A 17377-nucleotide genomic window follows, 5' to 3' on the forward strand; every position below is an offset into this window, starting at 1 on the left:
ATTGGTCCCTTAAAGAAAAAAAGGATCGAATAGGTCCCTTAAAGAAAAAAATGTCTGAATAGGTCCCTTAAAGACATCTCCGTTAATCAGTTTGGTCCCTTAAAGACATCTCCGTTAATCAGTTTGGTCCTCGAAAAAATGGACGGAAATGACCAAACTGATTAACAGAGATGTCTTTAAGGGACCTATTCGGACATTTTTTTCTTTAAGGGACCTATTCGGACTTTTTTTTCTTTAAGGAACCAATGTGAAACCAAAAATATCTTTAACGGACTATTTTACTAATTAAGCCTAAAAAATTAAAAGATAACGAGTCAATGTTTCAGTACCACCTATAATAGAATGAAATGTCACATTTCCACCTAAAATCTCAAGACATTAAATATATGAATTGATTTTCTTTATATATCTCATATTGAACTCGTTCATAGTCAATGTGATACTTAATCACTTACATTTAAAATCAACAGTTTGCACACCAAGTGTCACAAAAGATAGCAAAGAGTTGCAAAATCGTTTTACAAACCTCGGTGTTATTGTTGTTTGTCCGAAAGAATTGGTAGGATGTGAGTATGACATGTACCAATATCTTTTATCCTTCCCTTTGAGTATTTTTTTTGACGAAGGTTTAAAGAAACTTAAAGCTAAATAAAGCAAAATGCAGGCGGAGATGAATGCTCTGTCAACTAAATCTAATATTCAAATATGAGAGGATGATTTGAAGGCATTTGAAACAGAGTGGAACAAGCAAGAAGGAGTTCTAAAAGCAATGTTATGGATCAGCAAGAAAATCAAATTGAAGATATGGACATCCAAAATGAGGTGGATTTAGAGGAAGTTACGCTGCAAGAAAATCAAATTATATTTAAATGTGGGATGATGATTTGAAGACATTTGAAATAAAGTAGAATAAGGAAGAATGAGGTTCTAAAAGCAAAGTTATGGTTGATTATGAGGTGAATTTAGAGGAAGTTTTTTTTTCCTTCCTAATATTTGATTTGTCATCTTATGATCATCATAACAAGTTGTCACCATCTTCTTTCTATACAGTTATTATGGAACATAAAGCTACAACTTTCATGTTGGATAGAAATTCATTTTGTCACAATTGTTACCCGAATAAACCGATTCGAGTAACCTGTGACCTGTACAACCTGTAAACCGTCAAAATTGAAGTATGAATCGGTCGAAATTGGGTCTAAATTTTGCACTCATGGTTTTCTGCGGTTGAGAAATTTTTGGCCCGAACCCGCCCGATGCCCAGCCCCATATTACGCAGAATACTTATGGAATGAAAAATGAGCAAAAATGATCCAAAAAGTCAAATGTATTTGCTAAAAAGCTTGAACTAAATCCATGTGAATTTTTAAAGCTTTGTGCTTATATTTTATTCGAGAGTACATCATAAATATACATTACTTTTAGTTTTCATTATATTTGATTGAGTAAAAATAGTCACCAAATTGACCATTAAATACTTTCCAAGCACTAAAATCAATCAACAAAAATAACATAAACTTTTCCGCGGAACCTTACTCCCAAATTCGGGTAAGCCATATGAACCGAATGGCAGAATGTTTGTCATCCTCTAAAGGTATTAAACATTGCAAAATACCTGTTGGTTGCCCTGAGGTGGCAGCATCTGCATTAGTCAATGTGATACTTAATCACTTACATTTAAAATCAACAGTTTGCAACAACAATTTGGTATATTTTTAAATTGAGTGTTGTAAGTGTTACAATTTGGTTTGGTTTCAACAGATCATCAGAAAATGAAATGATTGTATACACAAATATTCGACTTACAACTTGAATTAATTCAACTTATTCATATTTCATCCTAGTATATAAAAGGATTTACTTATACTAAACTTTTGATTCTTTACACACAAACAAATGTGTAAAATACCGTACTAAAAATGATATCAAAACATTTATAATTATAATTATGTATTACACAACTTATCATAAACCAAAAGCAAGTGTATAGATACTTGTTGTCGCATAGATTAAAATTTCAAATGGACAAACACAACTAAAACTTTGAACATGTGGTGATATCCCTTTCTACGTACCTAATATTTGAAGACAAAAAAGACATAAAACAAATGGGAATATATATATAGTATGAACTCAAATTAATCAGGTGCTAAGTAAACTATCATTATGAGTCAAAAAAAAGAAGTAAACTATCATTATTTGGTAAAAAAAAAAAATTAATTGCAGTTTTGTTCCCCTTATTTTCATCATTTTGTTTAATTGGTCCTTCTATTTTTAAGTTTAACAATTTTGATCCCTCGGTCAAATATTTTGTCTAAAATATGATGACACAACATGTTTTAAATTAATTTAGTAAAAAAAAAGATGTTTTAAATTAATTCTATAAATGAATTTTGTTACAATTTTATCGATGTTGATATTTTCTCTTCTTCAGATCATAAATCACACGTCGTTTAAAACATATTACTTTATTTTGCTCTGAATAACATTGTTTTGCAGAAATCTCTTTCAGACACTTGGTGTGGATTGCTGACCTTGACACTGATTATTTTGTTGGAGGGATGTATAATTTGTTGACTCACATAGTTCAAAGGGAAGTGTCAACTTTTTGCGATCTGACTTGAATGAAGTTTGTGTCGTTGAAAACTTCCACTTTTGCTTGGAGACTTTTCTGTGATAGGTTACCGCCCCAAAGTCCAATCTAGTTCTTCGTGGTTATCTTCGAAATGATTCGATTTTATGCTCCGCATGGTTTGGAGTTTTAGAGGATCTTAATCATTTATTCTTGAAATGTGCTTTTTTTTGGATCGGTTTGATGTGATAATTTTTTATGAATGAGCGTTCACTGTGTTCTCCATAATAATGCTATTTCTCTCGCTTATCAATTTTTTGGAGCTCATCTATTTCGTAAAGATATTATGATGTATATTGAAGCAATTTGGTTATCTACAGTATGAACTATACGAAAAGAAAGAAACAAGAGTGTTTGAACACAATGAATCTTCTAATGAAAAGTTAATCTACAATATCAAAGTTAAGGTCTAGTGGTAGCTGAAGGCAAGAATTTTTGTTGTTGTTACGATTTACAATCTCGAATGATAAATCCAACTGCTTATTTAAGTTCCAAGTCTTTTTAATCTTGTTTTCATTTGATTTTTGCATGTAATAACATATTATTTTTAGCCTTTAGGCGCACCTTATGCTTATAAATCTAATATATGTTTCTTTCTACTTAGTACCGTTTGACCTAACTTTTTTTCCTCTTATTTTTTCTTAGAAGTAAGAAGCTAAGCCAAACAATAATATTTAGAAGCTCTAATTAAAAAGAAAATTCTATATTTTAAGAAAAATTATAATATATTATTCAACATATCTTTTACCCTATTACAATAATAAAAAAAACAACTTTTAACCATTTTTTTTAAAGTAAGATTTACCAAACAACTTTAAAAGAGTTTTTACACTTAAAAAAAAGCTGAGATAAACGGTACCTTAAAATAAGATAACCAATTTTGCAAAATAATAAAAATAGAGAACAATGTCTCAAATCAAATGGTAGTTACGAGAAACATTATTGGAGTGGTTGGAGTTCGAATCCAAATGTGTGAATGTTGCCCTTACTACTTGACAAAAAAAAATAGAGAACAAAACTAATTAATTTTTTATTTTATTTGTCATAGGTAAATTACTACAGGTTTTGATCCTTCACTTTAGTAAAAAAAAAAATATTTGAATTTTGATTCTTTCACTTCACACTGAGTAACCCTGATCACGTAATTGCCCCCAATGGAATCCGGTGACGGTTACGGCGGAAGAAAAGAAACTCAACAAACTTCCGACGAGGTGATTCTTCAACCAGAATGGAGACGCCGAACTGCTTCCACCGGAAGAGACCAAAACCTTACTCTCCAACCAGAATGGAGGCGAGGTAGGTCAACCGCTTCTCCTTCTCCTTCCGGTGCCGGCGATGAAGTTCAAAAGAAAGAAGAAGAACAGAAAAAGGAGATTCTCTTTCAACCGGAATGGCGAAGCTCAAAGGTGAATGCTAGTGGTGTTTGGGAACCAGAATGGAGACGATCAAGGTCTACTGCTACTGCTACTGCTTATCCATGGAATCAAAATTATGGTGTGAGGAAATCGGTAGGATCGAGTTCTGGTGGTGTTCAAAGAGGTAGAAACATTGATGAATCGCGGCGAAATGCTCCAGCATTAGGTATATATTTAACATTCTAATCAATAAATAATTTAGTATGCATTTGTTAATCATGTTATAGGTATGAAATATTTGCGACGATTAATGATATTTTACTATTTTTATTACTAATGACAATTTGGATTGGTTGATTTGAGCGTAATTACTTGTATAACCACTAGTGAGACACTAAGACTAAACCTATGATATGTGTCTAGCTTATTTTAATAAGCTCTCCGGGATAACTTATGAAAACAACTTATTGCTTTATATGAAAATAGTTTGACTTTATTTGTTTATACATAAGCACTTTATATGATAAACGTTTTTGCTATAAGCCCTTACTTAAGCTGTTTATCCAAATAGAGCTTAAGTAATAATAAGAAAATTGTGTTTTGCTTGACTCGTGTTATTACATCCTTATTTTTTTTTTTTGGTAGGATTTATAATAAACCATATTACATCCTTATTTTAATTTTGCTTATCAAAAAGAAAAAAAAAAAATCCTTATTTTAATTAAAATGAAGCACTGTCTCCAAACTTGTGTTGCTATACGAGTTACGACTAGTTAAAAGGTATATTTTGGTTATGAAGCACTAACACAGACACAAACTCCGGAATGAGGAGGCTGACACTAGCACGTTAACACTGGTGATAGTTTGCGAAATGGAAGTAATTGAATACAATCAAATGTATCAGTGTTGCTCCTATATAGATTTTGGTTGTGTTGAAAATATGAAAGTAAAGAGAGCATGGCAAAATAATCTATTTTGCTTAATTCTGTTTGCACATTAAAGGCTACTAACTAGTTGTGTTATAATAAGACTATGAACTAGGATCAACATCTTATATTCAGCAATGTTAGTTGATAAGTAGTTGTTTTCACTTTGTTTTCGGATTTCAATGAATTCTTGAAAGTTGAAAAAATGAAAATTTGTGATTTTGTAATTATTTATGGAAATGTATTAATAGAGGTTGAAAACAAAAGGCAAGAAGGAAACAGTCTCTTCATTTTTTTATTTAGTTTTTAATCATTGGCTTACTGATAAGAAACTAGGATCTGTTCACCGCTAGATTGTCGAAAAGTCTTGTTTAATTATTATGCCAATTTTCTTTAGTTGATGATTTTCCATTTTTCCTAGTAGATGACGCCGTTCCCAAACTGGAAAGACTGCAAATATCGGACAATTTAGCTACAGCATCTTCTTCACTTGAAAAAAAGGATAAAACTTTGCCTATTCGGAGACCTGACAATGGTGGCACGTTAGCGGTTCTTACACGCACACTCCGTGTCAATCATTTTCCTGTTAAGTTCAATCCAGATAGTATAATATTTCATTATAATGTTAATGTCAAATCGAAGTTTTCTTCAAAAGTTGGCCAGCCTCGTAAGTTATCTAATGCTGATCTGTCCGTGATTAGAGAGAAATTGTTTTCTGATGATCCTGAGAGGTTTCCCTTGGATATGACTGCACATGACGGTGCAAAAAATATCTTTAGTGCAGTGCAGTTACCAGAAGAGACCATTACTGTGGAGATCTCTGAAGGAGAGGATGAAAAGATCACTTTATATAGTGTTACCCTGACACTTCTTAATAAACTCAGACTTTGCAAGTTAATGGACTATCTTTGTGGGCATTCATTCTCTCTTCCCAGGGATATTTTGCAAGGGATGGATGTGGTGATAAAAGAGAATTCCAATAGGTGCACAATTTCTGTGGGACGATACTTCTATCCCACAAATCCTCCTCTGGTAATGAAGGAACTTCGACCTGGAATAATCGCAGTCGGGGGGTATCATCATAGTTTAAAACCTACATCTCAGGGTCTGTCCTTATGTGTAGACTACTCGGTGGTGCCTTTCCGAAAGCAAATGTCAGTCTTGGATTTCTTGCATGAGCGTATCGAAAACTTTAGCTTGGGTGAATTTGAAAATTTCAGGAAATATGTTGAGGAGGTGCTTATTGGATTGAAAGTTAGTGTGACTCACCGTAAATCCCAACAGAAATATAGCATTGTACGATTAACACCTACAGCTACAAGGTATGTCACTTTCCCCATAGACAATACTAAGGGATGGAAACTTGAAAAGGAAGTCAGTCTTCTTAGCTTTTTTAATGACAAATATGGTAAGGACATTGTATACAAAGATATTCCTTGTTTAGATTTAGGGAAAGGAAACAAGAAGAACTATGTACCCATGGAATTTTGTGTTGTAGCTGAGGGCCAAAGATATCCCAAGGAGCGTTTGGATGGTGTTTCTGCGAAGACATTGGAAGCAATGGCACTAGCTCACCCAAGCGAGAGGCAGGGTGCCATACAGAAGATGGTGCAATCGAGTGATGGACCTTGCGGGTAAGTGGAATGTTGGTTCCATAGTATTATTTCCAAACATTAATACTTTTCAAACTTTTATTACTTTCCTTGTTTGTGGGTTACAGATGTATGAAATGACAATGATAGATTTATATCATTAGGTAATAGGTAATAGGTACTTATTTAAAGGATAAATTGCATACATATAGCCTTCAATTTTGCCTCTTGTGTGAAGAAGGCTGCAAATGACCCTTTAAATGTCATATCAGGTGTCTAATGCAAGTATATGAACAAGATCAGTCCATGTGCTCTAGTATCCATTGCAAAGACAAAGTTGGTAAATTCTTTGGGTATTCTAAACAAGAAAGAAATTGGTTCAAAGAAGTCCAATGATAGGGAAGAAAAACTTAACTGCTAGCAGGAAAGAACTACAATTTACTCTTACAGTAACCTCTGAACCTATTAAGTCTATGAAAACTAAGAGAGACAACTTTCTTTGCAAGACGAGAAGGAAATATAATATTTGACCATATTCCTAATCCTAGCATAACTTCAAATTGACAATTAGACACTTAACTAAAAAATATGAATCACACTGTAAGATTCCTAAGAAGATCATGAAAACATAGTATTGCATTCCTAATGAGATATGACTTGCGGTGGAATTTGTTTTGTAGTGATGACAGTTAATTTTCAAGTCATGAATGATTAAACATGATGACTCCTCCAAGTAGTTGGTTAAACATGAGACACTTATATAGCTTACAATATAAGTGCAAACCTGTATATCTTACTTTATAACGGGTGGATATTCAAATATACAGTTCTAAAGCTGTCTTGCGTAAATGCTGGAAGTAATTGGTTGGTTGGAATATTTGTATAGACATAAGAACTGGTTTTTTCATTTAATGTCTGTGACTATATTTGTGATTATATTATTTGTCCTTTATCTTGGTTTTCTTATTTGTTGGAGATGTATCCCACTTACAATTTCTTCATTGGCAGTGGTGATCATATTCAGAATTTTGGAATGAGAGTCAGCACGACCATGACAACCATTCTAGGACGTGTAATTGGCCCCCCAGAATTGAAGTTGGGTGATCGAAATGGCAAGAATATCAAGATAACAGTGGATCTAGATAAATGTCATTGGAACCTTGCTGGAAGATCAATGGTGGAAGGCAAACCAGTTGAGCATTGGGCAATTCTTGATTTCACCAGTGTTGGGCCGTATAATAAGAAATTAAGACGAAAGGAATTCATTGAAAAACTTATTGGTAAATACAAAAGGTTGGGTATCTTTATGCAAGAGCCCATTTGGTATGAAGAATCTTCAATGAAGATACTTTCAAGTCATGACTTGCTATCTGAATTACTTGAAAAAGTCAACAACATTTGTAAAAATAGCCAAGGTGGTCTACAATTTCTTCTGTGTGTGATGGCTTATAAAAATCCAGGTTACAAATACCTCAAGTGGATTTCTGAAACCAAAGTTGGTATAGTGACTCAATGTTGTTTGTCTCCTAGTGCTAATCAAGGGGATGACAAATTCTATACTTATCTAGCTCTCAAGATCAATGCCAAGCTTGGAGGCAGTAATGTAGAGCTCAATAATAGGCTCCCTTACTTTGAGGGTGACGAACATGTTATGTTTATTGGGGCTGATGTCAATCACCCTGGTTTTCGGGACAACAAGAGTCCATCAATTGTTGCTGTGGTTGCAACCGTTAATTGGCCCGCTGCAAATCGTTATGCAGCTCGTGTTTGCCCTCAATGCAATCGAAGTGAGAAAATATTAAACTTCGGGGAGATTTGTGTTGAGCTTGTTGGTTGTTATTGGAGGGCGAATGGAGTCAGGCCAGAAAAAATTGTTGTTTTTCGTGATGGGGTGAGTGAGTACCAGTTTGACATGGTTCTTAATGAAGAGCTACTTGATTTGAAGAGAGCATTCCAAAGATTAAATTATTTCCCAACGATCACTCATATTGTAGCACAAAAACGACATCAAACTCGTTTTTTTCCAGACAGTTGGAGGGATGGGTCTTCCAGTGGCAATATTTTACCGGGAACTGTTATTGACACAAAAGTTACACACCCCTTTGAGTTTGACTTTTACCTTTGTAGTTACTATGGAAGCCTAGGTACAAGCAAGCCCACTCATTACCATGTTTTATGGGATGAACACAAGTTTACATCTGATGAATTGCAGAAACTTATATATGAAATGTGCTTCACATTTGCAAGGTGCACTAAACCTGTATCTTTAGTCCCTCCTGTGTATTATGCTGACCTTGCTGCTTATAGAGGACGGTTATACCACGAAGCAAAGATTGGGATGCAACCTAAGAAGTCAAAAGCATCTTCATCTTCTAAAGATTCATCTTCGGTTCCACCAACAGCTTCGTTTGAACAGGGATTTTACAGGTTGCATGCTGACCTGGAAAACATAATGTTCTTCATCTAAGGGAGCTATCATCCACTTGTACAGAAGCTGGGGAAAATTTTGTGACTTACTCCTGTCTACACATATTGTGTCTTCTGCTTTTTTCTATTGAAAACAGTGAAGTAGTTTGTGTGTGAATCTAACGGCTTAGGTTATGAGTCTGATATACATTTCCATTTTAGACGAGTTTTTTTCCCTGGAAAATTTACGGGCTCTAATCAATTGACCACTCTGGAGTTCAAAGCCTAGTTCTTCAAGTAAAATTTTGATCTTCAATTGAGCTCGTATTTAAGGCACTGTTTTTCTCTTCCCGCACCTCGTGCACCTTAAGGTATGTTTTATTAGTATCATGTTTCATTGTTAACATGTGTGGATTAACACTACTTCTTAGCATCAATCTTTAATTGCTATTTTGCTACTGAAATTGGCAATCTGTTTTGTGTCTTGATATAATACTGCTATGCTTGGTGGAACTCAATTTCCAAAGGTTTCTTTTTCTTGTTTGTGCAGTTTTTAATTTCTATTTTTGACATGAGCATTTGGCTCGAATTGTATGCAACAGTTATTTATAGTATGTATTTCATCCCCTGAAATGATTTGTTCGGTTCCTCAACATCAGTGTTTTTCAGGTTATCTGGAATCTCAAAAATCCGTAACTAATAGGAAATTCAGTCTTCAAATGCCATGGTTGAGTTTAAAACTGGGAATGATGTATAATAGCCTGAGAAATCTGTTAAGTATCTCAGTTTTCCTAATCCTATGTATGTATTACCTGGAAGTACTAGTTTCATAGTTTCTAACATCCACATGTGAATCTGCAAACTTGCATAGAAGCTTCTTATAGACCTAATGTCACACTGAACTGATCATGATTACAAATACTGTCATCTCAGAAAGGAGGAAGCGACAAAATTGGACAAAAAGTATACTCATCAGTCACCACTGATCACATCAGGCATGCTGCAGCGAAGATTGTGATCGATGACTTGTAAGCTATGTGCACATTGATAAGGGAATAATCAATTTTTTCTTCATGATATTTTAACCCCAGACACACAGAATCTGTTATCAAATCTTTCTTGGAACTTCCACTTCTTGACACGCCCACCCGGGGGACCGTGTCTTTTATGAAACTCGAGCATTCTATGCACAATTTCTTTTTATATATATACTCCCTCCGTCCCAAATTATAAGGAAAAATTGGTCAAAGAAAGTTAATGTATTTGGTTAAAAATTTGGACTAAATACATCAACTTTGTTTGACCGATTTTCCCTTATATTTTGAGATGGAGGAGTATTTCGTACCTATGATTTATGATTGATTCAATAGTGATATTTCACATGTAATTGAAGTGTTTATGCTACCTTTTTGGAACAATAATTTCTATCCACCTCCTAGTTACTCAAATTTGCTAAAATTCTTTTTTGTTAAAATATACTTTACCAGAAGGTGTTTTTAATAAAATGCTGCATTTTAGAGGTGGCTGAGCAATCATCTTTTGCAACAACCATTTGTATTAATCCACCATAAGGTCTTAGCATCAATCCCATAATCACATTTCCATTCAAATGTAGAATGAAATAATGCAATGACTTATTCACCCCAATTTTATTTTATTTTTGAACAAATCACTTTGCTTGAAATGTCATTAAAAAAGAAACCAACAAGTCTAAGTCTCCTTTTGGATATAGAATTCTACATAAATTTCCCTACCCTCCATTCTAACACTATTTTGATTACCCACCTTTATCATAGGTGTATATGCTCCCCTTCTTAATCCATTATAGGGGGTCTACAGTTCAAATCACTGCCATTTTTAATTAAAGCTTTGTTCATTTGTAGCATTCCTAAGATTGGAATTTACTTTAATGCAAATGCAAGTGACCAGAAAATCATTTCTAAGATTGGAATTTACTTTACAACATTCCTGACAATGACAACCTAATGAAATGACAAATTGCTTGAAATGCATTCATAGGGTCTTATAAATAGAAACAAATTGAGTACAAGGAAATGCTAAATTTACATTACATAACAATAAACTAAACCTCAGTGTTAGCACCTATAATCCATCGTGTTCTCTACCTACTTTTATCCCTAAAAATATACAACTTTTGTTATTTTAATCTCTATTGAATTTTAATTTATTTAGTCCTTACATTTAACAAAATTAGTCTCTCAACAGGACTAAATCACATGGTCTTTATATCTTTAAGGACTAAGAATGTTTAAAGTTTAAATAGAGACTTAAATGCAACAAATGAAATATATTTTGAAGTGTGCTAATCAAACACTAGAAGTGAAAAATGTCTAGACAAGAGAATGAGGCTGTTAAACTAAACTACTCAAAATTTTACATCAGAAGCAGAAAATTAAATATGTCCCTTGCAATTAGAGACATGATTGGTGCCATAACTTATTGTTTGAAGACTTGATTCAGACATATTTGTAATCCATCTCATTGCACCATTTGATTCACCTGGTACATTGTATGCATAAGAAGGCCATCTTACATCGGTTCCGCACATTCTCGCGACACTCATTCCGATCATTTTATGTGTTCTTTCAAGAACTACAAGACTTGAAAATGTCGAGAAACTGTTTCCAACAAAGATATCAGCTTGTAAACAAACTTCATAGTCAATTGCAGATTGAATCAGATATGAATACTTCTTATAGATTCCTTCAACGCCAAGTTTCTTCTTCTCATAAGGAAGAAACCCTTCTCCCCAATCTTCCATTATGGATGAATTGTTAAGGAGTTTATCCGCTACCGCGAGATAAATAACGGTTGGAGTTTTTTTCAAACCAATTACTATGTTTCTAACTCTTTCCACTATCTCTTTCTTGCTACTGCATATTTGATCAGTGTTCAATCTTTGCTCTAACTTTTTGCAATGAATCATCCAATCAATTTCTATCCTCATATGGACCGCAACATATGGAAGAGGCTGAAATGAAGACCTACCTGTTGGAAAAAACAACATAGAGAAATTAAGGAACACGGCCAAACACAAGAATATAATGTGAAAAACTTCAGAACTGGAGAAAAAACTAAGACTGTCGTTTAATTAGGTGATACCTTTTTGCAGTTCAATTGATCTGGTGTTTCCAACTTCCCTAATCCTAGACACAACCTTTTCCACTTCGTTACGAATCTCATCAATCAAAACCAAACACTCGAAAACCTTTGCATAGTCCTTCAAAGGCCAATGATCATGCCATAAGAAAGGGTTTTTCCCTAAAATTTCAATTACCTCATAGTCATCATAAGAGCCTTTACTATACTCTTTCAATTGTGATAAATCTCTATCCAATGTCCACTTCCTTCCACTCCCTTTCAACATTTCAAGCACTCGAGTTCTATTCAAGACATCGGAATAACGCCCTAACCGGACAAAACCACTACAAAGTGCATTAAACTTTTTGAATTGGAATACTTTGTCGAACGAAATTGGTTGCAATAGCTCAATTTCTTTATAAAAAAGGGATGCACTAAAGCTAGGCATCAAAAGTGTTCTATTCAACATTCTAGCAGTAAGACAAGCCCTTGCGAACGCTATCTTCTGATTATTTAATCCCCAAACAAGCTGTGGAACTACTAAAAACTTAAATGGCCTAATTCCGAATTCGGAAGAACTCATTGATGGTTGAGAGTGGTTGTGGATATATACAAGATTTCTCCACTCAATTCCATCAAAGCTAGGGAAAAAAAGTACTCTTAGGATCAAAATAGTAACAAACAAAACCATGCATTTGCTAGTTATTGAATTCAAAGTTCCACCAAATAACTTCAACAATGCCTCCATGTAAGATTCAATTCTCCATGCAAAGATTCAAACTTTGTTTTAACTTAATAATAACTCATTAACTTACACAATAGCATCACTTAGATAAATTGTCACCAACATCAGTGCCAAGATCCAATTTTGAATCCCTTTTCATAATCTGAAAGAGAAATGCAAAAAGCATAATCAGCAACAACAAAAAAATTATTTTTTTAATTCATTCCAAAGATTAAAAAAGAAAAGGGAAATAAGAAAACAAAATCAGCATGACCCAGAATAGTATATGGAATTGTAATGTGAAAAAGATTGAATTTCTATTCTAAATTATGTCATTGAACTTGCATTAAGAAAAAGAAAGGGGAAAAAAAAATGTTGCATTTGCATGCATCTATGTTTTCAAGCCAAAATAACAGACACACATGTAAATGAATCTCGGCAACAAACATTATGAGATTCATGTCAGAACCTAGGATTGTGAAAAAGTAAAAGAAAAAAACAAGAATGCATGTTAGGATTAAAATGAGGATTATTAGATGCATGTAGAACACAGTGTGTCTGCATGCATGTTGATATGTTTACCTTTGAAATGAGAAATAATGAGTGATTGAAATTGAATAACAGCGGTTGGGAAATGGGCAGAGGAAGAACAGAGTGTCTCAAAAGAAAGAACCACATGGATTGGAATGGAACTAGAAATAATAATAGTTTCTCCGTCCCTAATTATAAGTCTATGTTTGACAAATTCATTTATTTTGTTTTGACCGTATTTTTATAATAATATATAGATGTAAATATTAGTATATAAGATCTTGTTCAATTTGTTTTGATGAGTATTTTTAAAATATTAAATTTTTATAATTTTTACTAATATACAATTAAAGATATTAGCGATTAAAATTGTGCATTGGCGCACGTGCAATGTCAAACAGAATCTTATAATTAGGGACAGAGAGATGTTCCGAATGAATCAAGATCTTTTTCAGTTTTTGCTCTCTTTATTTTTGTTATTACTAAAGTTTTGAAAATATAAATACAATAAATCAATGATGTAATATTTGGTAGATTCAATTATTTAATATATTTATAAAATTCTTCAAAATTATAGTAATCGTGAGAAAAAGCGAGACGCGAGAAAATCTCAAATCGTTATGGACCAAAAAAAAATTGAGAGAGATTTGTTGAAAGTTGGAATGGAAATATAAGATGGGAGTATGGATCCTCTCCATTTTTCAAAAGAAATGAAAATGTGCATTATTATAGTTTTGAAGTAAATCAACAATATAAATACACAAATACACGTCTTTTAAAAATTATTAATATTATTTTAATATTTTTTACAATGATATTATTTTAATATTTATACACAAAAATTTTAATAATTGTACTGTCTATTTTTAAAACAAAATGGAAAAAATCTCTACTCATAAGATGAAGCCAAAAAGTAAATTATATATTATCCTCGACCTCTCTCTCCTAACTCTTTATCTTTCTTAAGTCCATTTTAAAATTTTGCAACAAAAAAAAAGTGTTGTTTCTTAAACATTTATAATAAGTAAATCTCAGATGGAAATAAAATGTAAAAATTTCGCAACACTTTTATTTTTACAAAAACTTCTCGATACTTAGACTATCTTCAATGGTGGTACTTATATTTTTAAGTATTAGTACCTAATAGATATTTCTATTGAAGCAAAAATAAAATGGTATCTAATAGGTACTGATTCTACAATAAGACATAGTACCTATATATTTTATGTGAGACTCATTTATAATGATGTTGAGTTATTTGAGAAATGTGTTATTAGTGGGACCAATTTAGAACTTTGTAAGAGGTTTTTGAGTTGGAGGGATTGAGTACTTATTATGTACTATTATTAAAAAATTATAAATGAGTGATGTGTACACGTGGGTCCCACTTAAGTACTCAAAAAATGAGTAGCTCCGTTGTGGATATTCTTAATATGTGTGTGTTTCACTACCACTATGTTTGGAATTTGGATACTAAAGAAAATAGTGAGAAGGAAAATAAAAGAGAAGAGATAGAAGATAAGTTGACTAAAAATTTTATACGGTTTGAATGAATAGAAAAGTGAGAAGAAATAGATTAATAAAAATGGCACAATAACAAATTTACTCTTTCTAATTATAAAAAATTAATGTACGAAAATAGACTAGTTTTTTTTTCTTTTTTTTATACAAGAAAAAAATAGACTAGTTGAATAAGGGCAATGTTGGGAAATTATTTATTTCCACTTCTTGACACACCTCTTGCTTAATATGGAGAGAATTTTTTGTTTTTGTTTTTTTATAATTACTAACCATTATATTTCTCTTTCTCTCCTTATTCGTGTCCTTATTCAATCTACAGAAATAGTCAATTTATTTATCATCTCTTTCTCTTCCATATTTCTCTCTTTTATAAATTTACCTAAACAAATATAGTGTAAGTGATACTTTTCTATTATTTCTTTTCTCTTGCAATGAATGGGACTAATCAATCACACTTACCTAAACCCTAAATAATGTATATGATCTACAAGGAGCCGAATTGCATGCAGTTATACAATCAGGAAAGATCTGGTCGTCCGATTAAGATCATACGATCTAGATATAAAGATGATTTAATCAAACTATATAGCTGCATTACATCTATATCATATGATTAAGATCAAATGGTCGGATACCTAATAACACTTAGATGAGATAGCGTGAGTCTCTTCTAGCTTAACCAAGGTCCTGGGTTCGATCTCTGGCTTGGGCATGCGTGTTAAAACTCTTAGGGAGAGTTTGCCACCGATTTGGATCCCACAAGGCTCGATGGATTAGTCTCTGTACCCGGTTTACACCAAAAAAATCAAACGGTCGGATCTTCCCTAACTGAATCATATTTAATCAAACTAATGTTTCATACATGACAAAATTGTTCAATACCTTAAATATTTGTTATGTGTTGTTGTTTTCTATATTGTTATTTACAATATTATTTTGTTTATTACTTGCTTTTTATAAATCAAATTTATACATCGGACATTGCATTATATGCAGAGTGCAGAATTCGAACCTCGATCATCTCATTTATCCTTTAAGACTAGAATTTTTTTTAACTAAACTACATGGCCAAATAAAAATAATCAAATTTATACGTACAACTCTACCGTTTTGAAATCAAGTTTAGTAAAATTTTCACCAAATGTTAGTTAGTTCAGTGGTGATTGACGCTGAACTTGGTAGGAAAGACCATGGTTCGATTCCGCACAACTGCATTTGGAAGGAGACTGAAACCACATAATGCCATAACTCGCCCCAAATTCTGAACTACCAGGATCTCCTTCTCCTAGGAACTAGAGGGTGAAAAAAATAATTAAAATCTATCAATAACGACATTATCGGTTAATCATTAATCACAATATATTTTTCTGGATTTAGAATTTGACAATAATAGTAGTAGTAATAGAATAATAGTACCAAATTCCAACCACTTTACAGATAAGGAGCAGTGTTTTAAAAACCGGACCGGTCATCGAACCGGCGAGGGTACTGGGTCACTGGTTCATTGGTCGAACCACTGGGTCACTGGTCGAACCGCATGACAAACCGGATTAAACCGGATTAAACCGATGGAATGAACCGGTCTCTATGATAAGACTATATAGTTATTAAACCGGTTGAATCAGATAACTCGGTCTTTAAAAAAGTATAAAAATATGAAAATTTGAAAATTTCATAAAAAGAATGCCATAAATTCTATAAAACAAGGACATATACCACTAATAATAATAAATAAATTTTTATATAAAGAATGTCATATACAAATAAATTATGTTTATAGGTTTTAAAAGAATAAATAATAATTTTATATCTTACCAAAAAAAATTGTATGTCAAATATACTTGATTTATTTTTATTTGGTTAAAAAGAAAAGTAGTCTTTTTATAATACTTTGGGCTATTAATTTACCTAGTTTTGTTGACCCAAAAGCCCAAATAAAAGCTATAACCCTAAAATTGAAATTTCATTACTCCTATTACACAACCTACTTGCACAGCAGCTCTATCTTCTCTCTTCCTCCATCTGTTACGTTTTTTCTTTCTTTTTTCTCTCTTTTCTTTGATTCTTTTCTCCTCACTATTTAGCCAGATCTTTGTTCTTTCTTTTCTTTCTTCTTTTCTCTCTCTCTCTGCCTTTCTTTCATCTTACTGATTTTTTTTTTCTTCTTTCAAACATGCCTAATATTGATTTTGTTAGCCAAGGTTAGACCTTTTCGGTGATTGATCTATGGATTTCAGTTCATGGGATGATATTGTTACTTTCTTCTTGGAATATTCAAATGGGTTAATAATTTTGAGCAAACATTTGTTTCTTTTCTATTGTTATTAGTTTTGCCCTATCCAATGTTACTTCTTGTTATGCTTTGGATATCAAGTGAAATTTGTTTCGTTTCAAAACAATTTCATCCGTTCTGCTTGTTGTTTACCGTAACAAAAAAAAAAAGCGTACAAAAGAAAGAAAAAAAAAAACGTAAAAAAAAAAAGCATAAAAAAAATTTAAAAAATCTGCCCGCAAATAAACCGGCCGGTTCAAAAAACCGCCGGTTCACCGGTTTTTCCGGTTTCCACCGGTTCATTCCGGTTTCCACC

General features: G+C 32.8%; 2 protein-coding genes across 7 annotated transcripts; one reads left to right on the plus strand and one right to left on the minus strand.

The window, feature by feature from the left end:
- Positions 1-3673: 3673 nt before the first annotated feature.
- LOC123898919 (protein argonaute 2-like) lies at positions 3674-10315 on the plus strand. 6 transcript variants are annotated; one of them, XM_045949961.1, is made up of 4 exons: positions 3674-4213; positions 5338-6547; positions 7514-9282; positions 9571-10315. In XM_045949961.1, exons 1-3 carry the CDS (start codon positions 3787-3789, stop codon positions 8970-8972), a joined length of 3096 nt encoding a protein of 1031 aa, XP_045805917.1. In that variant the 5' UTR covers positions 3674-3786; the 3' UTR covers positions 8973-9282; positions 9571-10315. The 6 variants fall into 6 exon arrangements, with proteins under 6 accessions (XP_045805917.1, XP_045805915.1, XP_045805916.1 ...); XM_045949959.1 differs by having other exon boundaries at positions 9581-10315; XM_045949960.1 differs by having other exon boundaries at positions 9845-10315.
- Positions 10316-11204: 889 nt separating this feature from the next.
- On the minus strand, positions 11205-12902 carry LOC123894171 (O-fucosyltransferase 23-like). Its single transcript, XM_045944086.1, has 2 exons — positions 12035-12902; positions 11205-11920 (listed from the first exon to the last, which is right to left on the minus strand). The coding sequence occupies exons 1-2, from the start codon at positions 12759-12761 to the stop codon at positions 11325-11327; spliced, it is 1323 nt and encodes a 440-aa protein (XP_045800042.1). The 5' UTR covers positions 12762-12902; the 3' UTR covers positions 11205-11324.
- Between the last annotated feature and the right edge of the window lie 4475 nt (positions 12903-17377).

The sequence above is a fragment of the Trifolium pratense genome, linkage group LG7 (assembly GCF_020283565.1).
Source record: "Trifolium pratense cultivar HEN17-A07 linkage group LG7, ARS_RC_1.1, whole genome shotgun sequence".
Lineage (NCBI taxonomy): Eukaryota > Viridiplantae > Streptophyta > Magnoliopsida > Fabales > Fabaceae > Trifolium > Trifolium pratense.